This window comes from Asterias amurensis, chromosome 5 (genome assembly GCF_032118995.1).
Source record: "Asterias amurensis chromosome 5, ASM3211899v1".
In the NCBI taxonomy this organism is placed as follows: domain Eukaryota; kingdom Metazoa; phylum Echinodermata; class Asteroidea; order Forcipulatida; family Asteriidae; genus Asterias; species Asterias amurensis.
The window spans coordinates 4,156,994-4,182,780 of record NC_092652.1 but is presented as its reverse complement, the minus strand read 5'-3'; the positions used below and the strand labels follow the sequence as shown (position 1 = coordinate 4,182,780).

The window sequence follows — 25,787 nt, the reverse complement described above, 5'->3', positions numbered from 1 at the left end:
TTTAGGAATTTGACTGTACTATCTCAATATTTGTGAAATTGTTATTTTGATTGCACCACAGTAACTCAAAACAGTTGCGGAAAGTTTGAAGCTCATTCCTGAATTGTTATGATAATCCATCAAAACAGCATTGAATTTAGAGTTTTGACTGGCAGAACAAAATTCCTCTTTGTTTTGTACATTTTTTGTTTGATGTTTGATGTTCTAGTTTTAGTCTTTTAAATTTTCCAGACTTTCGTGAGGTTTCTATCTCTTGAATAGTATGTTCATCACGAACTTGTTTTGGTGCTGGGGTGACTGTGGGTGGGGGGGGGGATAAGATTGATACATGAGCTTCATGGTTATAATTAGTTCTGTAACATTCTTCAAACTACTTGCATGGTGTTTAACAATCTATTCTGTATTTCTGTTTTTTATGATGTTGTTTGTATTTTATGTCCTCGTTAGCTGGGTAGTAGCTTTACTATGTATGCATGAAGCTTATAGTGCACAAGAGATCTAAAAGTAATTGCATGTCTTTGTAGTTTAACCTTATCTTTGTATTATGTACATGTATTTAGTTTAGTGGTTGTTATGTATTATCTGGGTTGCCTACTTGGGATTCAAAATACTTTCTTGAAGGCTCAGTGTATTTTTTAAAATACTTTAACAAGTTTAACACTAAACTTAAAAACACCTCAAATTTACTTTATTTAATGTTAGGGCCATGTCACATGAGGAAGATTACAGGCAACTAGTTTCAGGCAACCTCCATGAAAAAAGACCATTCACATTTGAATGTTCACATGTTCTTCTTGGGGATCCTAAGACATTGTTCAAGGAATTACTCATGTGCTACCAAAGTGGTTCTGTTGCATGCATTGCAGTTGGTTGCCTGCAAAAGTTGCCTTGTGTGACAAGTCCCTTAAAGGAACACGTTGCCTTGGATCGGTCGAGTTGGTCTTTGAAAAGCGTTTGTAACCCTTTTTATTATAAAATGCATATGGGTAGAAAGATGTTGTAAAAGTAGAATACAATGATCCACACAAACATGCCTTGAAATTGCACGGTTTTCCTTTTACCTCGTCGACTAACACGGTCGGCCATTTATGGGAGTCTTTGACTCCCATAAATAAGTGGATCATTGTATTCTACTTTTAAAACATCTTTCCAACCATATGCATATTTTTTTTAAACGGTTACAAACGCTTTTTATAGACCAACTCGTCCGATCCAAGGCAACGTGTTCCTTTAAGCTAAATTGATTTTCTGAAGCAGTTTTTATATACAGCAGGCCTACATAATTTCTTTTTTTTAAAACCTAAGTTGGGCCTTCTGAGTTATGGCTTAAACATCATACAGTACACCCTTGTTGACAAATAACCAATAATGATTGTTTGTATTTTTGTTTCCAAAGTTACGGAAAGCCTTTTTGCGGCAGCAAGAGGAGATCAAGCAGTACAAATCTCAGCTGATGTTGAAAGATCAACGCATACGTCAACTAGAGAGAGAGATCGAAGAACTCACGATGACGTCAGAGGCTTGAAAGTATGACTGCAAAGGTCAATAAGAGAGGTCAACAAGAGAGGGCGCCAGAGTCAAACTTGTTACCTAATGATCCCAAATTCTCCAAAATTATATCCTGGAATTGCCCTATTTTGATGGATGTGTTATTTCAGGCCTAGATAACAGTTATGTTTCGCCTGAACATTGGCGGTCGGGCTGGTGTAGTGGTTTCGTTACCTGCCTTCCACCTCTGGGACCCTGGTTCGAACCCCGCCAGGGTCACAATGCGGATTGAGATTTCAGTCCCTACCTGATTGCGTGGGTTGTTGTGGAATAATTCTCTGGGGTTCTCCTCCCACATCTAAAAGTGTAACTTCCTTCTTTGTCTTCTCAAACTTAGACAAATCACAAGATCAATGAAGAATGAGAGGGGACCAGTTGCTCTTTGACTTGATGCCTCTTTTTTCTGGTTCTTGAGCGTTCGTAGAGTACTGGATCGGCCTTGGGCCTAATTCTAATGTGCCATATACGGGCTCATTTTAATAAACCAATATCAGGGGTTATACGGAAAAAAATGCCTTGAAGAGATCCATCACCCCTGCCTGGGAAAGAGGTTGGGTTAGTTTTTAAAAAGGGAAGCTTTTCTCCAGTCTTTTTGTCAACATATCAAGCTGTTCTGTAAAGTAAGAAAAGTTTTGTTGTGTTAATTGTGCTGCAGTGTGGTGGAATGTTCAGGGAGACAGTATTGTCAACATTGGCTAGTCTTGTACCCTGACTGAATTTTTTTTTAACTCATACTGATTCCCAGTTGTTACAATTGAAGTTTCAACATGGATGCCTCAGTCACTTAAAAAATAAAAATAAAAAGACTTAATAAAAAGTGCAGAGCCAGAAAGGAGTTGAATGAAAATAACTCAAATTCTTGTGTTTTTAACCACGAAAAGTTTTCTTTTTATAGTAATTACGCAAATTAAAGACTTCTTTTGAGTGGGAGATAGTGTTGGTGTTCCCAATTGATATATTTTGTTTTATTTTAACAGAAGGTAAATGTTTACCTTTTTACTAATCAGGGTGTTGCCATTCTGCGTTTATGGCAAGAATTAATACTTACATACACTTTATTCTGGCATCACCAGGTTTTATACACAAAGACATGGAAAAAACCGCTGTCTTTTTTAACCTTTTGTGTGACTTGGGACTATAAGTAGTAACTTGTATGATTTACAAGTGCAGTATTTTTGTATTGTAGATTGAGATTGTAGTGATGTCATGTGATGCTGAAAATGTTTTAACAAGTTTTAGGTTTTTTTTTTTATTACTTGTATTGAATGCCAACTTTTTAAAAAAAAAGTTATTGATTCCAACAACAGTTGGTATTTTATTTGTGTTTAAAAAATGTAAATCAAATTTAATGGAAAAAGAAAAAATGTTGCATAGAGTAAAAAACAAATAAAGTTATTATTTTTGTGGTTCTATTTGTACATATTTTTGTTGAAATATATTAAAGAGCTGATAGGATAAGTTTGATCAAAGATAGTTAATTTTAGGCGCATAATATGAAAAATGAATTTTAAAATTGAAGGATGTAAATATGGATCAATTATCTTAAATTGATCCCTAACTTTTTATGTCTAGACTTCACTTCAAGTCTGAGATCGCTGATATTTTTGCCTGCATCGCCCAAGCAATAGCCATTTGCCCCCCTGTTGGCTATCACAGCCCTTACTTTAAGGTTATTACACATTTGGCAACAGGCAAACGAAAACCTAGATCGCAGACTTGAAACCAAGTCTATAAGCCATTAAGAGATATGGTGGGCACAAACTCTGACACTATTGGGGAAGTTTGTCTGTGTACACCCAAACCAAACAGTTGTATCTGGGTATATTTACCAAAGTCCTCAGCTGGAGAGGCAGGTCGCGCACTGTTGCTCACAGCGGGGGTTGAATACACTCAAGAATTAAAGGCAAACACTCGCATTGGATCCAGGAACACGACTGACTCGTGGCTTGGTTGCCCTAGTGCAGCGGCCGAGCCACGGTCATGCATGGATGGTTTATTATGTAAATATTAAAGATGCTAGGTCAGATTTTTGGCCCCAAACATTAAAAAATTGTTTTTTTTGAGTGAATGGTATTTCAAAGAGTATCACCCGCTCTAACGAAAACAAGTTTAACTTTTACTTTTAATGGTCAGGAACCATGACGAAAATTTAAAACGTTTCTTATAAAACACATAAGAATTGGTCACGTGATATATTGTCGGGATCCAGACAAAAACTAATTTTGAGCATTTTATTTCACTGCTACTAATAATTGGTGGACTTTTTCGAGCAATGGCTCAAATGAAAGCTTGTATCTTTCTCGACCCCGATCAAAATACCTATTGAATTTTAAATCAAAATGTTTGGGTCAAATCGGCCAAAAATCTGACATAGCATCTTTAAGCTCACCACAGAGCGCACTCCTGTAGTATATGCCGTATCTCATCAAGGCCTATGGTTGGTCCTGTTTTAACTCTGGAGAAGACATTTGCAGTAAAATGCAGAATGTTGTGGGTTCGAATTTAAATGCACTGTGTGTACAGTGCTTACGGTTCGGCCGAACTAAATCTTAATTATTACACTGAAAAAGGTTTTTGGCTTTTTGAAAGTTTTTTCTGGAGCCAAAATTTGCAAAATTCCTCATCAAGTGGCTATGGTTGTCTTTCCAGATCCATCCCCTTACCCTCTCCCACCTTAAGCCTGGTCAGTTTTGTAAAGGGCAAGACAACTTCCTTGATATTGTAGGGCGCCTCTATAAGGGTATACAAATTTATATTGAATCATTTAGAGGGCACCAAGGGGCATGGAAGCCACTTGCAAGACGCTTCGAACCGAAGCTGTCCAAGCCACAAAGAAAGGCTCAGGTGCATGGAGTCAAGTATCGGGCTTACTTATATTCAGCATGTGGCACTTCCATGGCAAAACAACGTAACTCAAAGAGTGACATTTTGAGACCAGGGGCCAATTTCATAGAGCTGCTTAAGCACAAAACTTTGCTTAAGCAAAAAATTACTGCTTAATAAAATCAGATGACCGGCCAAGACTTCATTCAATTGTTATTCTAGTAAACAACAGCTAAAAACCAGTCACAAGCAATGTTTATGGCATGACATTTTGGCCAGTAAATATGGTAAGTAAGCGAGCCATTTTCGTGCTTAAGCAAATTTTTCTTGGCCCCTGAGAGAAGCTGTTATACCATAAAAACAAGATGAAAGTTCGCTCTAAAGAGAGGCCAAGATAGGACATGTTATATTCAAAACCATACACAGCATAGTCAGGGCCTCTGTCTTTATCCGCAAGGATAAAGACAAGTACCTGCTATTCAGATCCAGTGATTCCATTTGGGTTCAATGATACCATTGAATAAATGCAGTGACTGAAAGCTACCGTAGCTGGGTTTGTTTTGATTGGTCTGAAGGCACCTCGGTTGGCCAATCAAAACACAGATATGGAAAGCTTTACTTTCGGTCGTCCGCACGTGTCCACTTGTGTTGTATTATTGATACAGTACTTTACAGTACTTGTCTGTATTGTTGGTGAAGAATTTGTGCATATCTCTGTGCCAGTCTCTGGCGTTATTCACGAGCCTCGAAGTGTGACTTCGAATGTTCAGGCTATACACAGCATGCCTTTGAACTTTGAAATGGAAAAAAGCGTCCTGGATTTACTCTGAAATTTTCCTATATAAAAATACAATATTGAGTTGGGCTGTTTAGCTATGGAAAGGCAGCGTAGTAGATTATAACCAATCAATTAAAATTGTGCTTGCAATAGACATAAACACTGCAATTTATTACCTAAATCAAATGTATTCGTTTTTTAGTTGCAAAATAAATGTAGTTGTTTGTATATATGCAGTAATAGAGATCTATATAATTGTGCAGTTTCTCTAGTGCAAAACAAAATGTGTGAATAGTTTAGTGTTAGAGTGTTAGCCCTTTTTGACAATCATTTGGTCAAGTCTATCTTCTTAGTAATTATATTAATGCGATGTGAATTCAATAACAATTATTACAAAAACATGAAATTACTAAATTTTGTTTTCTTCCTCTTGTGTCTTTGTCAAAAACTGCAATTTTAATTAACTATTTATTTGATTTGTTTGGTCGGTTCATTCCCGACTTACAATATTATTTGAATTTGACTGTTTTTTTGAGTGACGAAAAAATTCTTTCTTGGAATGTAAAGATCAATTAGTTGAAATCCATAGCGTCATGTTTAAAATTTCGCTCTGAAAATCGGTTATGAAGCAAAACACCCCTCTACAAAAATGAATTGGTCATTTCCCTTCTTCTTTAAATAGACCCTTTGCGTGAAAGGCTATCATTGGCTGATAGAGTCGTGAGCAGCGCCTTTACGTTTCCATCAAAGATGGTGTTCAATGACGTCATGTGCAATACATCTACATGTACATGTATAGTAGAGTCTTGGACTCTTTATCCAACATAAAACAAACACTCTTGAAATTGGGTTTCTTAAAAATTTATTACAACAGAAAAAAAAACATCCATTCTGTCGACATGAACTTGGGACTGTTCCAACAATAAAGGGTACAATATTATACATCCGAGGAAAGAAAGATCATTGAACTTCAAAGGAGCTAACCTGGCTACCAGATAACTCTGGACTTAATGCTGATATACTACATACAGGTACATCCATTTGATGTAAAATACATGAAGTGACTGATGGTAGCCAGGTTATGTGTTTACAAAAAATGAAATTATAACAAGGTGAACTGAGAACGGGCGAAAGACTTGCACAAGTCTCTTGCAATGTTAACACTGGGTAATTTGAAGGAGCAGTTGCTATGGAAGCTTAATTGTTAACGGTTAAATGTACTAAATCAACAGACCCATGTGCCCCCCCCCCCCAAAAAAAATAATAAACTTTAAGTTTACATCAACAAAAGAATAACTTTTATAACAAAATTATAAATTATCACTTGTGTTCACACTCCACGATCTGGAAAAAAGTATTTTTGTTGAACTACTAGTTTTTACAGAATTTGAAATTCATTGACGATTGAAATTTAACAATTGGGCATCTTGTAAAAAAAAACGCCCCACAATATTCCGTTTAAAAATAAGAAAAATAACAAAAGAAACGTAACTAATAACTTAAAACTATACAAGTATTCCTAAGTGTTGTACTACGGTGCACTGGTGCGTCATGTTTGTGCAACAAACCATAGAGTGTTTCAGCGAAAAATTACTTTTCAGACAAAAACTGTTGCCAAAAAATATGCTTTCATTTTCTTTTAATGATAGGTAGTCAAGAGCACAATATATCAAATATACTTGCTAAGCAATGATTTCTGTCTGGGACAAAAGCTTTTGCGCTGAAACGCTACCAACATGAAAATAAAATAAAAAAATCAAGAATTTCCATTTGTGTGTGAGCATTAAGCAATGTCTATATTCTACATGTACTAAATTGTAAAAAAAACAACTGCAATCTCTGTTTACATACTTACACATGTACAAGCTTGATGCTTCTTAAGCCCCGCCCCCTTTAACGAACCCCTAACTGCTTCACAAAACTTGCTTATTGACCCCTTGCACGCGCGTCACACGCGGCGGCTGATGCCACGCTCACCATGTTAATGGTCAATAGGCTTACGTGTAAACGCCGCGTCACCTAATAATGCGCACTTCACTGAATAACTGACATTGACCACCAAAATGGCGCATCCAAGATTATTCTGATGAGGTCAGGTGAAATGGGTCAATAACCAAATGGTTTTCAAATACTTGGCACAGTCACAGGCAAAGACTTCTCCCAAGGTTTTTATCCAAAAAACGTGGACCCAAATTTTGATGAACTGGCTTAAAAACAATGAACTGCAATAAGGCCCTTGGAATGTTTCTTTAATCTGTAAAATCTGTAAAGCGGCAATTGAAACTCTTTTTTTTTCTCCTTTGGTTCAGAATAAGCCTACATGTCCATTCGAATGTTGAAACATTTTTTGGTTGGTTTCAGGAACTTAAACAAAAACAACAAAAACAGCTAAGTGATGCACTTCAATGTGTTTTCGGTTCAATCACGGTGTATCAGCCTGTAAGTTGCACGTGTCGGCTTTAAAAACATCTGAAAAAGAATTCAGTTGCTAAGCGATGTATACCAATTTTGACTGTTCCCAAATTGTGCTTCTAAATAAAGTTAATATGCAATATTTCCCTTGAAATCACCAGTGGTGTTATGTAACGAAGGAACATGAGAAAGCGGAGCTCAATTAAGTCTTGTTTACTGTCTGCCATGCATGCCCTCTATGTCAGCAACGGACATAGAGTATCCATTCCGTATGACATACCTGTATGGTGAATAAACCAGATCAACCAATAGGACAGCTGACCTTTGATAAACAGCTAAATCGGCAGCGTAGCCGAATCAACTTTGGGCAGCAGTGCACAGACTGCATTCTCAACGTTCTAAATTGCAACAAGGACAAACTGAAAGCACTGAGAAGCTGCAGAAATGTTTGTTTTCAGGGGTGCAATCTCGAGGTCATAACCGATAACTGTTTCAGTTGAATTTGCCATTTGTTGATCACTGGCCGCTGACCAAAACAGTTTTTGGTAACAAACACCAAAATGCACCCCAGATATTAAGATCTTTGAATTAATAAAACAAGATTATTTTTGGTAGTTGGAGCATCTCGCTCAATTCAATTCACATATCTACAATAACTACTTCATTTTTCTCCCGTCATAAAGGAAGAACGGAAAAAAATATTTGTCCGTCCCTCAAATGAAGGACGAACGAGACCACCAGCTCAAGAATCTAAACTGAATTAAAATTCAAAGCTGGCCAGCATTTTTCCATGGAAACAATTTACATAGTCAAAACCACAGAAATATTATTATATTTTAAAGATAGTACAAGTGGGGTATATCAATTCAAACTCACATAAGCAACAACCGAAGAAAATAAGACTTAATAAAATGAATGAGGATTCAAAAAACGAATCTTCTTCCCCCAGAAAACACTGGGATCTGGACATCACGTGACATTTAAACGCACTCCCCATCATTGAACGATAAAAGACATTTTCCAAATCTCTTTGGTCTCGTATAAAAAACTTTATCCCCGATCAAAAGCTGCCGAACGACAATAAGGCTGCAGCGATTCACGCCCCACCCCCCTCCCTCTGAATGTCACTACACCCCCAAAGCCGCCTTGAAAAGTTATCTTGAAGGCAACCTTTCCGTCAGTAAAAAAGGCACCCACGTTAAGGAAAATCAACCCTTCGTACTAACAAGTCAAAGGGCACCAAGGCAGAGACCAAGGGGCATAACAAGTGTTAAGCTCTATTGCATCTTAGAGTCGTCATTTAGTCAGATGAATTTGCTGTGAGGCAAGCAAAAATGCCCAAACTTCAAGACCCCTCCAGTACCCCGTACCCCCGATTTACCTGAATTACAAACATTACGTTTACCTGCCGATTATGAGAGGAAAGTGTCTTTTTTTTTAAAAGTCGCAATCACAGTACATGCCCTTGGTCCGGTGGGATAGTGCATCTCACAATTCCCCGTGTTTTTTTTTAAGTTTTTTTTTTTTTTGCCAGTCGTTAGTCTTTCTTTGTACAAGTGTCCAAGTGAGTAATTTCCACTCAAAAAATAAAACAAACTGAAACAAAAAAGAGAGGACAGAATATAAAACAACGATTTACGGTTGTCATGGAAATTATTCATCATCTTCTTCGTCTTCTTCATTTGGATCTCGTTTCCGTTTCTGACCCCTCTGCTCTGGATCTGTCGAGGAAATAAATAATCGTAAATTACAAAGAACTTGCAAAGTGTACCTTTGGTTTTTGAACCTTTCAATTGTTTTAATTCCTAAATGTATACAATACAACTATCATCTAAAAATTTTACTTCAAAAGATGGTCGCGTTTTTGAGATATCAACGAAAATTTGGAGCGACTATGTCCATGTAGGAAGGATAATCCCTTATTGGAATACACAATCAGTAGTTACGTATCGAATTGTGGTCAGGATGCAGCAAGTCAGCATTTAGTGATTTCAAAAGGCGTTAGAATCATCAGAATCATAACCCAGTGCTAGTCATCATTCTTGCGCATTCCTCGACCGGGGTTTGTTGTGACAATCACCAATGAATGAAAGGACAAGTTGAGTTAAAAAATAGTTACAAATTTTAAAACAGATAGAAACCCTCCCCTCTCCAAACAAGAGAAGATGATCTTTGTTTGTGGTTCACATAGCAAGCACCCTTGTTTACAGGTTTCCTCAGGCTTGCAAGCTACAGTGTAAGGGTAGGGGTTAACCCCAGTGTTCCTAGTTCACATAGCAAGCACCCTTGTTTACAGGTTTCCTCAGGCTTGCAAGCTACAGTGTAAGGGTAGGGGTTAACCCCAGTGTTCCTAGTTCACATAGCAAGCACCCTTGTTTTACAGGTTTCCTCAGGCTTGTGAGCTACAGTGATCGAGTTCACTTATGAGGAATCCTTTGTTTCATCAACAGAAATATATAATACTAATAATACTCGGGGCTCTCAGAAGCTAGAGAAGCAGACCAACGAGCAGGATTTCTTTATTTGTGGAAAAAATATTGTTTGATTCTCTTCACCAGGCCGACATGACAAGTCTGAATTCAGCCAAAAGTCTAAACAATCTCATCCGTGACGCTTTGAAAAAAAGCAGAGGATGATATTTGATGATGGGTGGTCTCACCTTCTGCTTGTAGAACGTCATCTTCATCATCGTCAAGATCATCGTCGTCATCGACCTCACCATCAGGGTTGAAATCTTCTTCATCTTCTTCATCATCCTAAAATTACAAATCAGATGTCAAAGTCTTAGATTTCCTTTTTTGTAATAGAGCACTTCTGTGAGGTCAATTAGGGATTGGGGCAGTGTGTTTTATTATAGGGATCAGGGTCAGGGCAATTAGCGATTGGGGGCAAGACAATTCAGTGGGGCAGTGTAAATTTCCACTGCAGGCCTTTATGCTTATATTTTGAGAGGGGAAAGGGCACCAAGGCATTTTCTCCTATAATAAAATTTTTTATTTCGACTTGAGCACTTCAAGGCAATGACCAGGGGGCATGGAGGAAGTCGTCTTTTTTGCCTGCCATTTGAACTTTTTTGGGGGCCTCAAGGCTAGTCTCAGACCTGGTGTTCTGAACGGGAGAGTTGCGGACAAATTCATGTTGCTGGATAATTATCCAATCGTGGTCAAGATGCAGCAAGTCAGAAATTAGTGATTTCAAAAGGCGTTAGAATCATCAGACTCATAACCCAGTGCTAGTCATCATTCTTGCGCATTCCTCGACCACGTTTGTGGTGACAGTCACCAACGTATGAAAGGACAAGTTGAAGAGTTTGTAAAAGGTGGTAGCAGGGCTTGCCCTTAAGTTGTTCAGTTACTGGCCGGCCAGCAGGACCAGTTAGCTTGTGATTCCACTTGTCCATACATAACATTAAATGGGATGCATTTGACACTAAGCTAGAAAGCTGGACCACTTGGAAAGATCTTTGAGCGGTCCTGATGTGATTCAAGTGGAATTTGACCAACGGGCCACTGTCAAGGGAGACAGTGCGGTGGCTGGTGTGAAGATGAGGCAAGAATGTATTTTGGAAAGTTTCCATCATTTGTTTCCAACAAGTTTTCCATCAACACTTTTGAACCCCAAGTGTAGAATTACACGCAGGCCAAGGAGGCCTTGGCCTTCAATGCCCCATATCTTGGCCTTGGTGCCCCTCTAGAAGTTTCTAATAGACTTTAAGATTGTCTTATTCCAGGACTGTGAGCTAATGGTGTATCGTGGTAAGCTTCCATCAACTCTTTTAAACCTACCACAAGGTCCGACTTTTGGAGGTAGTCAAGTCCGACCTCTGACCCGCTATCGCTATCTCCATCGTCGACGTCTACCTCGACCTTTCCTCCCGTCGCATCTTCATCATCTTCTTCGTCTTCATCATCGTCATCATCATCATCGTCGTCGTCGTCGTCATCGTCGTCGTCATCATCATCATCGTCGCTGACGTAAACGTTAGCTTCATCATCATCATCTAGATAGACAAATAATAGTATGGTCAATAATAGAGTGGCTGCTTATATACAAGGTTGAGAGTAAATTCCGGCAAAAAAGTCTGAAACTAGGAACCAAATTTAGGAGGTACATTGAAATGATGGCATTTCCAACTTTTAGTAACCCCTGGAGTTTAGATTTCACAAAGCTTTTTAGGAACAGTGCCCTCAGCATTAGAGAAGTAGATCAGTGAGCTAGCTTTCTTTTAATGAGAACAAAATAACAGCCGATTTTCTTCCTTAGGCTGACTTAAAAAGTCTGAATGCAGAAAAAGGTTAACATTTCTCATCCCTGTTAAAAGCGCGCATATGTCACTCAGTGACGCTCAAGGCGCTTTAACATACAGTATTTTCCTGCAGGGTAGGTTGGACTACGTTTGAAGTATGAGATCTACTCCTTTACCATAGCACCATGTAATGGTTTACAGGGTGCTGTGGCGCAATATGCAGCCAATCAAACCAGGAACACAAAGGTGAACCCCTTCTCTTGGCGATAAGTGCACTGGGTTCTTTTACGTGCGTTACACACACAACACACGAGACCAACGGCTTTACGTCCCATCAGAAGGACGAAGCCTCATGGGTAAAAGTGTTTTGCTTAAGAACACAGGTGTCACGACTGGGACTCAACCCGCCTCTGCTGATCAGAGTTTGGATCCGGTGCTCTTTACCGCTAGGCCACGACATGCCTCAAGGATTAGGGGATCGTCTTTCTTCAGATAAATTAAACCAGAAATTCCCTGCTACCCTGTGAAGGAAGCACGGAATTCCCCTCTTCTGTAAGCGCTGATTATTTGGTTACAACAACCAGAGCCATAAAATTGGGCCCAGGTCATTCTGCACTTACAGCGCACTGTACAGCACACCATTCTATGGGCCGTAGAGTATTCTTCAGTCTCGACACAGCAAGTCAGCATTTAGTGATTTCAAGAGCGTTAGAATCATCAGATTCATAACCCAGTGCTAGTCATCATTCTTGCTTGTGATCAAGACCAAGACGTATTCAAAGTATACCTATTTTGCCTTGCTTTCAACCATATCAATGTATTACCAAAATGAGGCTGGGAGGTTTAATAGCCTGGCACCTTGACACGAATATGTCCTAATTCAAGACAGAATGGCATGCCTGGAACTACACAGAGGCCATGGGCTCTGTTGCCCCTGGTCTTGGCCTTGGTGCCCCTTCAAACATCTCCAAAATAGTTTATGGTTTTCCAATGGAAGTCCCCTTAGCAAAATTTTGTTTTGCAGGGGCACTTCCATTGTATAATCTCAATTTCTAAGGACAAATTTTGTAGGGGCACCAAGGCCAATATCAGGGGCAACCACCGTGCCCTCTATGTAGTTCTTGGTCTGAACCACACACATTGTTCTTTACCTGAATCTTCGTCAGAATCATCTTCTACGACGATATCACCACCGGCTTCTTCATCATCATCGTCGTCGTTCTCCGAGCCGCTGTCATCGCCCGACAAGTCAACTACTGAAACGGGAAAATAGGACAACAAATACCTAACGTTAACTTCTCCGTGATTGAAAGCTAAACTCTCCACATGTGATACTTAACATGAACACACAATAAAGTTCTGCTCCAGTAACATTTGTTTGTTCATAAAACCCAAACTATTTAAAACTTACCCAGTCAGTTTCCTTTGTGGTTTACATACTTGATAAATATTAATAAAATTTGTTTAAATTCTCATAAATAATTTGATTACAAGAGAGTCAGCAAGTCAGCAATAGTGATTTCAAAGGTGATAGAATCATCAGAATCATAACCCAGTGCTAATCATCATTCTTGCATTATCTCTTGACAAAGTAGTTTAGGGTTGGTTACGGCTGTTAGGGCGTAACAAATTATATTTAAATTAATTCATTACCTTAATTACCACGAATATATCTTTCCCAAAGTCCGTAATTTTTCTTTTAAGCTTGTATAATCGATTCCAAGTATAAACTTATTTCCAGGGCATGAAAAAAAAAATATATATATATAAACAAATATTTAAAAAAAAATCATTTTTGCCCAAAAATCTTCCATCAACTTCTGCCTGCTTAGCAATACTCTTCCGAGCTTAGCAAAAACAAAAGGTGCCCAATAAGCTCATTGAGCCTATGCCGTTTGAGACTATTTTTTTCTTCTTCAAGATTTCTATTCTAAGCTTACCATCGTCCAGATCATCTTCCTCTGAATCATTCTCCTCCTTGTCAAATCTGTCCAGACCGTCCAAGTACTTCAGCTGCGGAAGGAGCTCAAACACCTTTTCTCTGTACCCTTCGATATTCGTGACCTCACAGTGATAGAGGTCTATTGCCTGTAGGTTCTCTAGTTTGGTCTGAATGGGGAAGAAGTGGAGATGTAAAATTGTCGTAATTCAATCCATGTGCTGCGAGGACAGTTTGTTAATAAACCATTTTATCTAACTGTATCTATCAATCGGGTAAGAGCACGATTAGGGACTGAAATTATCAACAAGTTTTGTAGGTATCCACTATTTTTTCTTGATGTTAAGACGTCTTCGCCTTGCACAACATGAATTTCTTATTTTGCAAAGGGCACTTCCTTTTGAAGTATATGAGAAACATCTGTAGGGCACCAGGGCCGAGACCAGTGCAAGCAGAGGCCATTGCATCCATAAATGTTATATGCCGTATCAATTCTAGAAGGTTTAGGGGAATTACAAACACTTATTACTAATTGTTTCTATCTTGACCGTGTCCGAGGGGTGCAAGTCAGCATTTAGTGATTTCAAAGGCGTTAGAATCATCAGAATCATAACCCAGTGCTATTCATCATTCTTGCATTATTTCCCACGGACAATTTTGTTTAAAAACAAATTGTCGACAGGGCGTCATGGTTAAAACCAGTGGACCCAGCCAAATGCATCTTCTGTGGCAACATTTCAGATATCTTCAAAAGGAACAAGTTGTTTAACAAAAATAGACATTTTCAAGAAATTCAAATGAAAAAGAAAAGTTAAACATTCTGAACTTACCAGTGGCTGTAACGCGTCCAGATCTTTGATTTTGTTATTGCTCAAAGTTATATGTGTTAATTTGGGACAGTTTACCAATACCCCAAGACCCGCCAATATTCTGTTTTCACTCAATTCAAGCTGCAAAAGAAAAACAGGTGGGAAAAAAAGGAAGAGGAATTCATTAGAAACTTTAATTTTCTTTTCTTAACAAGTATTCTTAACAAGTAAATTCTGAAGGGGCACCAAGGCCAAGACAAAGGCAACCAGGGGCCATGGCCTCCATAATATTCCAAAGTTTGGGGCACTACAAAAATTTTATTACTAATTGTTAATACCTTGAATTTGTCCGAGGGAAGCAAGTCAGCATTTAGTGATTTCAAAGGCGTTAGAATCATCAGAATCATAACCCAGTGCTAATCATCATTCTTGCATTATTTCCATGGACAGAGTTTTTTTTCACGACTATTTTTTTCATTTACTGGTGTTGAGTTATCTGGTGTTGAGCTATCGCTGGTCGTAGATGTTGAGGGAAGATCAAAACCAAGTTAAAGGGAAGGTTAAGGTTTTGTAATCACTCTTAAAATTAATGGCCAAAAGATATCAGTTTTTCTGCCCCAAATTTGAATCTGAGTAATGCTTCTCAGATAGTGTTTTCCTAATCGGGATTATTCTTCCTGCTTGGACAAAACCGCTTTCGGATTTTTCGGCGCTATCTCAAAAATGCGACCACCTTTTGAAATACAATTTTCACAAGTTTGTTTTATTGCACACGTCTGCATTTATAAGATGAAAACAATCAAACGGTTCCAACGTCAAGTTATTACCAGACAAACAAACAAAGTTAACCAACACACCTTTCTGAGGTTGGGAAGTGCAGGGAAGTTTTTGAGTGTCGTTAATCCTGTGTTGATGAGGCTTAGGACTTCCAAAGATTCGTAACTTTCATTCAATCCCTCGATCGCTCCTTTGTCACTCCGGCAATTGTCCAAATTTAACTCTTTGACCTGTAAAAAAATAAAAATAATAATGATAACTTCAGTAAATGTTTGCACAACCATTGATTTTTTAAAGAAGCCATAAATTGGCCGAGCACATGAGTTATCTGATTTAGGAAAAATATGGGAGATAATTTGTTCAATTTTATTTATTTACTTAAATATTTTTAGGGGGACTGAAGAGAACCATCCTCAATAAGACCCCCCCAAAAAAAAAAAACTCCCTAAAAAACACCCTAAAAAACAAACAAACAAACAAACAAACAAACAAACAAACAAACAAACAAACAAACAAACAAACAAACAAACAAACAAACAAACAAACAAACAAACAAACAAACAAACAAACAAACAAACAAACAAACAACAAAACAATAATAATAATAAGTTTATATTCCATCTAAGTTTTGTAGCATTACAAATAATTATAACTAATCCTTACTATAATCTGCCAAAGAGAAGCAAGTCAGCATTTAGTGATTTCAAAAGAATCATCAGAATCATAGCCTGGTGATATTCATCATTCTTGCATGATCTCCACGGACAGATATATTTAGAAAAAGAAATTTTCATCAAGTTTTTCTCATGACATATTTACATGCCATGGTCTGTTGGGAAAACCAACCAATTAAGAGTCGTTTTTTAAAAACTGTTTAGCCATGATTAATGTTTGGATTGCTGATAATCAAAAAAAATCTTTCAACATCTCAAAAATTCAATGAAAAAATAAATTAAATTCACGAGTCTGGATAAAAATTATATTTTATCACAATATAATTTACTGTGATAATATTAGGGCCTCAAAAATGCTCAGAATAACATTTCGATTTTGAGAAAATCACCCGCCAAATTTATGTTTATACTACGCCCTCTATTGACACAAAAACACACCATCTCGAAAAATCCCCGTTCAAAGTTGTTTGTTGGCCTAAAATCTACATTTTGTCCAGTCCACCGAGCCTCAAAATCACACCTTACTGTCACAAAAAATTAAATCCGGAGCTTGATGCCGCTAAGAATGACCTGTTGAGGAATTTTGTAGAGTTTCTCGGCCCGGTGTTCCGTCCAGGGATCGGTGGCCACTCATTGGGCGCATGCCTAACCATCCCCATAGCGCACACGCATTGCCACACAGCGAATGCAATCGGCGACCATTTTGCTCCCGTATACTTTATCACACACACGTTCGTAATACACACAGAACGCAGTGTGCCATCATGGCGTCGTGCAGTAAACCCACGCCACAATCTGCCAACTTTTCACTCCATTTTCACCCTCCAGACCACGATGTGCCGCCCGAAAAACATCACAGGAGTCAGGCTCGCACCGTTTCTGTTCTCACTGACATGTTTTGGAGGGACAACGGGACAGATTTGGGCTGAAAAGTGGTGTAACGTCACAAGTTTGTCCACGGCGTGGCAGCAACACTTAGGGACCACCTCATAATGTCTTTGTTGTTGATTTGTGTTGTGTGTGTGGTAGATAGAGAACTAAGTGGCTGGCTGGGTCACTACTATTCATATTTTTGTTACACAGCAAGTGTTATGTGAGGGTCAAATATTGGCTCTGTATCTGTAGTATTCCGAGAAAAGATTGTGTATGTTCCACCCACTTTTTCATGTTTTCAGCTAGGTTAGGTGTGAGGAATTTATTATTAGATTTGTTTGTATAAAGTATATTTTTGTGTGATATATTTTTTGAAAAATTATTGAGCATGCATGCAGACTGCATGCAGTGAAACTACTTATCATGTTTAAGAATTATATTCTATCATTTTACCCTCCATGATTTCAGTAGAATTATTCCTTCTTTTACAAACTGCAGTTTTTCATAGTTTCAGGGCTTCATTTAGATCATCTTGTTGCTGGAACCATAAGAATGCTTTAAGAGTCAGTTCAGGTAAATAGTTGACATAGTTGCTCACGGTCAAAAAATGAATTTTTTTTATACTTTGTTGGTGGAAGGGCCTTGGGGTGCAAATAAACAAAATTGCATTTTCAATTCTATATATAGCCCGTTGCCATGGTTACGGCTCATTTTGTTTTTTGGCCATTTTAGGCCGATTTTGGGGTCTGAAAAACTGGTTTTTAGCTCATATTTACAACTCCACCCAACCAAAATGCAACATTATTTCAAAAAACCTTTTATATCACTACAAAGTATCATCCTTGGCCTTCCTTGAGATAAAAAATTATTGCTTTAAATAACACCCTTGTGCTATTTTTGCATCATGCATTACAGTATGTTTTTAGAACTTGCAAAATCGACATTTTTACCCTATTTTTGGACCCCAAAATGTCAACTTGCCAGGGGTCTCAGAAAATTTTCCTTTCGGCTGTGATTAGGGCCAACAGTGGTCTTTCCATATCTGGTGTCAAAAACTTGGGCAATTGTATCCTGTTGTGACAGTACTGCCTCAAAACTAGACTTTTTTCCCCAAAACATGAAAAGTGCCTTTTTAAGGGTCTTTTCACATAATATCGAAATACGTGTCCACGGTAAAAAAAAAGGAATATTTTTCTTATACTTTGTGGATGGTAGGATGGTAGGGACTTGGGGTCCAAATAAATAACGTTTACATTTCAAATCATAATATAACACGTTGCCATGGTAACAGTTCATGTGTGTTTAGGCCACTTTAGGCCGATCTTGGGGTATGAAAAACTGTTTTTTAGTTAATATTTACAAATCCACCCCACCAAAAAACAAAAATATTTCATAAAACCTTTTCGTCACTACAAAGTATCATCCTTGGCTTTACTTGAGACAAAAAAATATTGCTAACAATTTCACCCTTGTGCTATTTTTAGAACGTGCATTAGAGTATGTTTTTAGAACTTGCAAAATCAACATTTTTACCAGATTTGTTGCCCTCAAAATTTCATTTTTTCAGGGGTCTCAGAATATTTTCCTTTCGGTTTTGATCAGGGCCAAAATTTGTCTTTTTTATTTCTGGTAAGAAAAACTTGGCAAGTGTATCCTGATGTTAACAGTACTGTCTCAAAAATAGACTTTTTTCCTCAAACAGAAAAAATGCATTTTGAATTGTTTTTTCTTCATACTGAATTTCTAACATTAAAAATTAATAATTCTACCAATCTTGCAGCTTTTCCTTAGCACTAGTGGATTACCCAACATTTATCAGGAACTGTTGATGACCTTAATTTTAGAATTTGCCCGGCCCAGCCCCAATCATATTTCTTGACATTGCATAAAACAATGTTTTGTGAATAGCGCCTCTTCTTTTGAAAGTGTTCCCATTCGGTTGTTATTGGTGTTTTCATGTCTTCTGGGTAGAAACACTGTGTTTATTGTATCCTGTTGTGACTGATCATGCCTTAAGTATAGTAATTTTTTCAAAAACAATGCATGCTTGTTAAAAATCTGGCACTGTTTCCATGCCCTTTGAGTACTGAATACAAAGTTTGTATTTAAACATAATGGTATCCAACCAAACCATAACCAATGCTTTGCCACTGAGAGTTCTTGATTTGGCTACTTTACCTATTTTACAGGTATGATTCCCATTGCAAGTAGAGTGCGATGAGTATTCTTTACAAGTTGTCTTTAATACAGGGCCTACTCTCCTTGGTCCCTGCCTGCTACCAAATGTAAAACTTTTCTTAGAGACAGAGATCATAAACAATGTAGTTTCTGTGCTTGCGGCAGATGGTTTGGAGCGTCCAATCATGTCCAACACAAACGTGGGAAATTAAAAAGCCCGCTTAAAAGTGTTGGAAAAGTTTGCCAATTTCTTATTAAAAACAATGATACTAATAATTTGCAAGATGAGCGTAAGAGATTATTTAAAAGGAACACGTTGCCTGGGATCGGTTAAGTTGGTCTTTGAAATGCGTTTGTAACGGTTTGTTTTAAAATGCATGGTTTTTGAGTGATACTTCTGTGGATCATTATATTCTACTTTTAAAATATCTTTCTAATCATAATGCATTTTTTAATAAACGTTTACAAACGCTTTTCAAATACCAACTCGACCGATCCAAGGCAACGTGTTCCTTTAATGAAACAACATTGAAAGAAGTTGTAAAAACTTGCACCTGCTGAACATAAATAAGTAACAAAAGTCTATTCAGGCTAGTTTGATTATTATTTCCATTCACTATCTGACTAATTCATAATTATTATATATGTCTCTGAGAACGATCAACAAAAAACATTGTCAAACATTACCTGCTGAATTGTTTATCACGTTAAATAAACCAACTCTTTCATTGTTTGCAACAGTACAATTGAAAGGAACCCCACCATAGATGGGGGAACTGCTTACAGAAGGCCAAAGCAGGTGAATGGCCATTTATACTTTGGATACAGTACTTGCGCACTTTTAGAGCCTCTTTGTTCTGATTGGGATGAAAATGTTTAGTTTGGTAGCGGGCAGGGGACCAAGAAGACTATTATAAGGCCATGTAAAGACAAGAACAGTAAAGATTGCTCATCGCACTACTTCTCTTCTTGCAATGTGTACCATACCTGTACAACTAGGTAAAGTAGTTATGACAAAACAAGATCTCAGTGGCTTAAAGAGCATGGAAACAGTGCCATATATTTTTAACAAGCATGCTCGTTTTTGTTTTTTATCAATTCAAACTAAGGGATAACTTCAAAATGCATTTTTATTGTTTTTGGAAAAATTACCATTTTTGAGGCAGAAGTGTCACAACAGGATACAATAAACCAAAGTGTTTCTCCCCAGTAGTCATGCAAACCATAATAATAGCCCAATCAAAACAAAAAGGGAAATATTCCGAGAACCTATAAAACATTAAAGACAGTACAAACTTTCTTGATGTGCAAGGGGAATTAAAAAATGTGACTTTCAAAAAAGAGGCGCTGTTCACAAAACTGTTATTGTATTTTATGCAATGTCAAGAAATATGATTGGGCCAGGGCCGGGGTGGGGCAAATTATAAGATTTAGGTCATCAACAAGTCCTGATCAATGTTTGGTAATGCACTAAACCTACAAAGTGCTTATAAAAAGCTGCCAGATTGATGGAATTATTGCTTACTTTTTCATGTTATAAATTCAAAATGAAGCAAATATTTCAAAATGCATTTCTCTATGTTTTCGGGGAAAAGGGTCTATTTTTGCGACAGTTCTGTTACATCAGGATACAATTGCCCGAGTTTTTCTTACCAGAAATAAAATGACAAATTATGGCCCTGATCAAAACCGAAAGGAAAATATTCTGAGACCCCTGAAAAATGGAATTTTGCGGGCAAAAAATATGGTAAAAATGTTGATTTTGCAAGCTCTAAAAACATACTGTAATGCGCGTTCTTAAAATAGAACAAGGGTGAAATTTATAGCAATATTTTTTTGTCTCAAGTAAAGCCAAGGATGATACTTTGTAGTGATGTAAAAGGTTTTATGAAATATTTTTGTTTTTTGGTGGGGTGGAGTTGTAAATATTAACTAAAAAAACAGTTTTTCATACCCCAAAATCGGCCCAAAGTGGCCTAAACACAAATGAACAGTTACCATGGCAACGTGTTATATTATGATTTGAAATGTTAATGTTGTTTATTTGCACCCCAAGTCCCTACCATCCACAAAGTATAAGAAAAATATTCCTTTTCTTTTACCATGGACACGTATGTCGATATTATGTGAAAAGACCCTTAAAAAGGCATTTTTCATGTTTTGGGGAAAAAAGTCTAGTTTTGAGGCAGTACTGGCCCAACAGGATACAATTGCCCAAGTTTTTGACACCAGATATGGAAAGACCAATGTTGGCCCTAACCACAGACGAAAGGAAAATTTTCTGAGACCCCTGGCAAGTTGACATTTTGGGGTCCAAAAATAGGGTAAAAATGTCGATTTTGCAAGTTCTAAAAACTTACTGTAATGCATGATGCAAAAATAGCACAAGGGTGTTATTTAAAGCAATAATTTTTTTTCTCAAGGAAGGCCAAGGATGATACTTTGTAGTGATATAAAAGGTTTTTTGAAATAATATTGCGTTTTGGTGGGGTGGAGTTGTAAATATGAGCTAAAAACCAGTTTTTCAGACCCCAAAATCGGCCTAAAATGGCCAAAAAACAAAATGAGCCGTAACCATGGCAACGGGCTATATATAGAATTGAAAATGCAATTTTGTTTACTTGCACCCCAAGGCCCTTCCACCAACAAAGTATAAAAAAAAATCATTTTTTGACCGTGAGCAACTATGTCAACTATTTACCTGAACTGACTCTTAATTATTTTTGTTTAAGTTGAAAAAGGTTTTTTTTTTTCAAGAGCTTAACAAAATCACAGCAGCACTTCAGAAGTTGTACTTGTAGGCCTATTTTTTATATTTTATACTAAGGTTTTTTTCCCTTTGAAAATCTGGATGTATTTCTACTTATGGAATGCTGTGTTGAAGTGTGGTAACTCTTTGACGATGACAATTTTAGTTGCCACCTAAATAGCAACTGGATAAATATCTGCAAAGGCTAAATTCAAACAGAACTTACTGATGTGCAAATTAAGGAGGCCTGATGAATATTTTAGGAAAACTAGCAAGTGCAGCATTCTTCAAAAACAGCAAGAGAATATTTAGGGAACCTTATTTTAAAGTAAGTTGCAACTAGTGGAAGCAGACCCCAACTGGGAGTTAATTTTATTTACTAAGTTCAATTTGTAACTTGTACCATGGAGGTGGAGGTAGTTCTACCTCCATGCTTGTACTAGGATTGGATTTGTTTGTTTCTTTATGATTTAAGCCTGGAGGGAAAATTAGTAATGCAGTTTGGTATTGTTCAATGTTTGATTGGTTTACAACATTTCGGAAAACGATGTTTATGTATGTAGTGTACAGCTTGCATTCAAGACCTGGCTAGTGGCTAAGGCATATTTTGTTTTGCTGTGAGTATGAAATGTTGCAGAATTAATTAGAACTTAGTTGATCTCTTGACTGTTGTTGCGCTACAAATTGTTCCTCTACGGGCTGCTCTAGCTAGGACTAGCTAGGCATGTCTAACCAAAGTGTCTGACTCAGTCAAGCTCTATGCTTGCTCTTTTATTGGTTGTACTCATTTCTACATGCGTCAGTCACAAAGTGGTTGAATCGTTGTCAGTGGTTTTATTGTATTCTGTAGCCTAGTAGTAGCCTAAATAGTTGCTCCAGGTCTAGAAATTCAACAAACATTAATAATCATACTTCATAGCAACCTAATAATTTAATATTGATTGTTCAACACGACAACAGCTCATTCTTACTGATATATTTCTCTTTAGTCTGTCTGACCATGGAGGTAGAATCTTAATCCAAGACAGCTGTATTTGTTGGCTGGGAAAGATTTGCAAAAAACTCAAAAGGAACATCTCTTGTTAAATTAGATACTAGGCCAATTTATTTATTTCATAAAAAAATGTAATATTAATATTAATAAAAGAGTTGGCAGGATACATATTTTTTCTTTAAATTTTAGCTTCAACCATGTAGTAGGGGATAGCATGCAGAACAAGATTGTGTTGGCACTGGCCTAGCTAGTCATCTAGGGTAGTTCAGGAATGTATGTAAACAGAAACCTGGCTTTATATTTAACTTCTTTTTTCATCAAATTTGACAAAATGTCATAATCGGCCTAGCATTTGACAAATGCAGACCTGTAGAAAAACATCCAATCCAAGCATTGACTGACCATTTGCCAAAGTACACAGCCGCCAAGCTTATCATTTTTGGGGGCAAAAAAAACCACCCCCATTTTATTACAAAATCAGAACAGTGCACAAGATACCTTCCCCATGTAACCCACTTTAAATCTTGACACACCTTCACCTTTTACGCAGACATTAAAAAACAGCCTCTCAAAATATTTTAAAGACAAGCAGACGCCGCGAAATTACACTCAGTCCCTGACACAAAACTACAACAAAACATTACAAAAATGCCGCCCAACTCACATGGCACACACATACAATCACACGCCACCGTACAACACAGTCACAGATCCCCATAAACACATTTTGCTAAACTAGAAACTAAATATAAAAAAAACTACAGCACAGCTCGTTGTCCAAGTCTAAACACAACAAAATAAACCACATATTTACCTTTTCCGGACATTTTCCTCGACACTCCAATTCTATCCGCCTCCCCATCATCGCAGCCCCCGTTCCTTGCTCATTGGTTTGCTCCATGATTTGTCTATCTTCTTACCGCCGGTCCGTGGTAGTTACTCTCGCTCGAATCGGCAGTGGGTACTACCGGAGCCGTACAATCAGCAGAGATCCTCAGTTGGCCCCACACAAGCCGTTTGAATTGTTGGCTGTATTTATGAACCTACAACGATGCGAGACTGCTAGTGTACCTAGCTAGTCAATGGCAGTGAATATTGTCATGCGGGGCTGTATGACATTGCCCAATAATCTACCCGTACACATGTAGACTGTATGTGTAAATCAATGCTTGAAGCACGAGGGTGTACGGGTGTTTTCTGACTTGGGTTGATGTGTTGAGAGCCTTCTATCTGCAGTACAAACTTGAACAACCGTTTGGCGCTATAACGGCGATCCCTAACCTTGTGCGCTTCAAACACACTGCATTGGTTTTGTACACGATCTGAGCTGCCTCAGTTTTCCACAAATCCAGCATATCGGTAGCGAGCAACATGCAGCCAACGCGCCAAAGTCAATCATTATCCAGGGAGGGGTACTCGCTATTGAGCAATGCGTAGTCCCCATAATCACAATAGCTTGGCCGTGTTGTTTGTTTGGCTATGTGTTTTGTGAAGGAGTGAACCGCCAAAGGAACGGTTTGAAACTTTTTTGACGACTGCAAAATCTGTCGATCTAGACAGGGTAGAACAGAATTTTGTTTAGTCGTTAGATGACAATTAATTTTTAAGGGAGGTGGCATTTGGCAGGAAAGGGTAAATTACATGACGAGACGACGAATAAATGAACATTATTTGATTGTTGGGGAAGTGCATGCACCCTTTTCCACGATTTAGGAAGGCATTATTCCGACCGCGGCTTGTGACGGGCCAAAAGCTTCATCTTAAAAAAAAATAACGATACTAATGTGATGGACAAATTAGGCGAAGTGGTCTCCAGATTAAAAATGCTGAGATTTTTGAGCAATACAAAAAGTGTTGTTTCCTTCAACAAATTTGAAGTTCCGTAAAAGTCGAGCGATCACCGGCGGGTGAAGTCCGAGGGGCGGGGCATGCAGAGTCAAGTCTGTTTATTTTTATCGATAAGATGTGCTTCCTAAATTACTGAGGCAGAAATCGTTCCACGTTCCCTATCAGTTTCTTGAGAGTTTAACCCTGTGGATTCGTGCATGAGGACCCTAGAGTGGCTCATTTGCATATTACTGTGGATAATTTACATCTTGGGTAATTTAACTTGTTTTTACATAGCCTAGGGCTAAACGCAAAACTTCTAGCGACATCTTAAACTAAACGCACGATATTTTGTATTGGCAGAAAATTTCTAAAATGTTTAATTGATCGATTAGTGCGAGTATGAAAAGTGCATGTTCATATTCTATGAATATTCATTAGCCTGTACAAAAAAAATGTCAGTACCTGGGCGGTGACGTGAAATCGAGGGTTTTACGCACCGTCAATGATGAGTAACCATAGAAACATTAAACCAACATCCATACCGGTGAAGACGTCTTCCCTGTGCTGTCGGGTACCATGCCAATGGCATCATTTCATTCAGTGCTCGCCCGGACTCAACGTTTGGTGTGAAGAGGGGGAGGGGGGGGGGGGGGGAGGGCTGCCATTTTCATGACAGCTTACTCTTTTTGCTGCAGTCCAAGTTTTGAAATGAATTGAAATGAGGCTCGTCTCATGAACTCGTGCAGATTTGAGTAATACCACTGGCTTGAATGGCTCTATCGGTGAACGAGAAAACACGGGCACGTCTCGGGTGGCGGCGATTTCACGGCGACTTGGGAGCTTTTAAACAAAAGTATCCCTGTTTGTTCGCCCTCGAAGTTTTTTCTAATTAGGTAGTGATTTGTGTAGCCCAGTAAACAATGGGACACGGGAGTCGGGTGTGTCTCTGACTGAGCTAAATAATTTAAAAACAACTCTCAATATAAGAGTAAATGCAAGTTGTCTTTTTGAGTATTTTCCCAAAGAACTAGCATTATTTGCAAAGTGTTTGTCAAAATTTTAGAATAACTTCATTTCCTCCACAAGCCTCGGACTCCTTGCTTTTATTTTTCAAGAAAAATCCTCAACACTCGGAACTACTCGTTGAAGGATTATTT

The 25,787-nt window shown here is 38.0% G+C and overlaps 2 protein-coding genes across 8 annotated transcripts in view; one reads left to right on the top strand and one right to left on the bottom strand.

The window, feature by feature from the left end:
- The window catches only part of LOC139937852 (coronin-2B-like), a 47,470-nt gene extending 38,574 nt beyond the window's left edge, over positions 1-8,896 (top strand). For all 6 annotated transcript variants that reach the window (XM_071933203.1, XM_071933205.1, XM_071933200.1 and 3 more), the window contains one exon: positions 1,397-8,896. In XM_071933203.1, the coding sequence (XP_071789304.1) occupies positions 1,397-1,525 (129 nt within the window). In that variant the 3' untranslated portion in view covers positions 1,526-8,896. The remainder of the gene's footprint in view (positions 1-1,396) is intronic.
- On the bottom strand, positions 6,805-24,158 carry LOC139937853 (acidic leucine-rich nuclear phosphoprotein 32-related protein-like). 2 transcript variants are annotated; one of them, XM_071933208.1, is made up of 8 exons: positions 23,615-24,158; positions 15,413-15,562; positions 14,577-14,696; positions 13,748-13,916; positions 12,959-13,060; positions 11,347-11,561; positions 10,221-10,317; positions 6,805-9,282 (listed from the first exon to the last, which is right to left on the bottom strand). In XM_071933208.1, the coding sequence occupies exons 1-8, from the start codon at positions 23,699-23,701 to the stop codon at positions 9,215-9,217; spliced, it is 1,008 nt and encodes a 335-aa protein (XP_071789309.1). In that variant the 5' UTR covers positions 23,702-24,158; the 3' UTR covers positions 6,805-9,214. The 2 variants fall into 2 exon arrangements, with proteins under 2 accessions (XP_071789309.1, XP_071789308.1); XM_071933207.1 differs by having other exon boundaries at positions 12,959-13,063; positions 23,615-24,156.
- Between the last annotated feature and the right edge of the window lie 1,629 nt (positions 24,159-25,787).

Coding starts and splice junctions, on each gene's coding strand:
- LOC139937853 (XM_071933207.1), bottom strand. CDS start 23,701: ATGGAGCAAACCAATGAGCAAGGAACGGGGGCTGCGATGATGGGGAGG. Junction 15,563..23,614: donor GAGGAAAATGTCCGGAAAAG/GTAAATATGTGG, acceptor ATTTTTTTACAG/GTCAAAGAGTTAAATTTGGA. Junction 10,318..11,346: donor TCCAAAAGTCGGACCTTGTG/GTAGGTTTAAAA, acceptor TTGTAATTTTAG/GATGATGAAGAAGATGAAGA.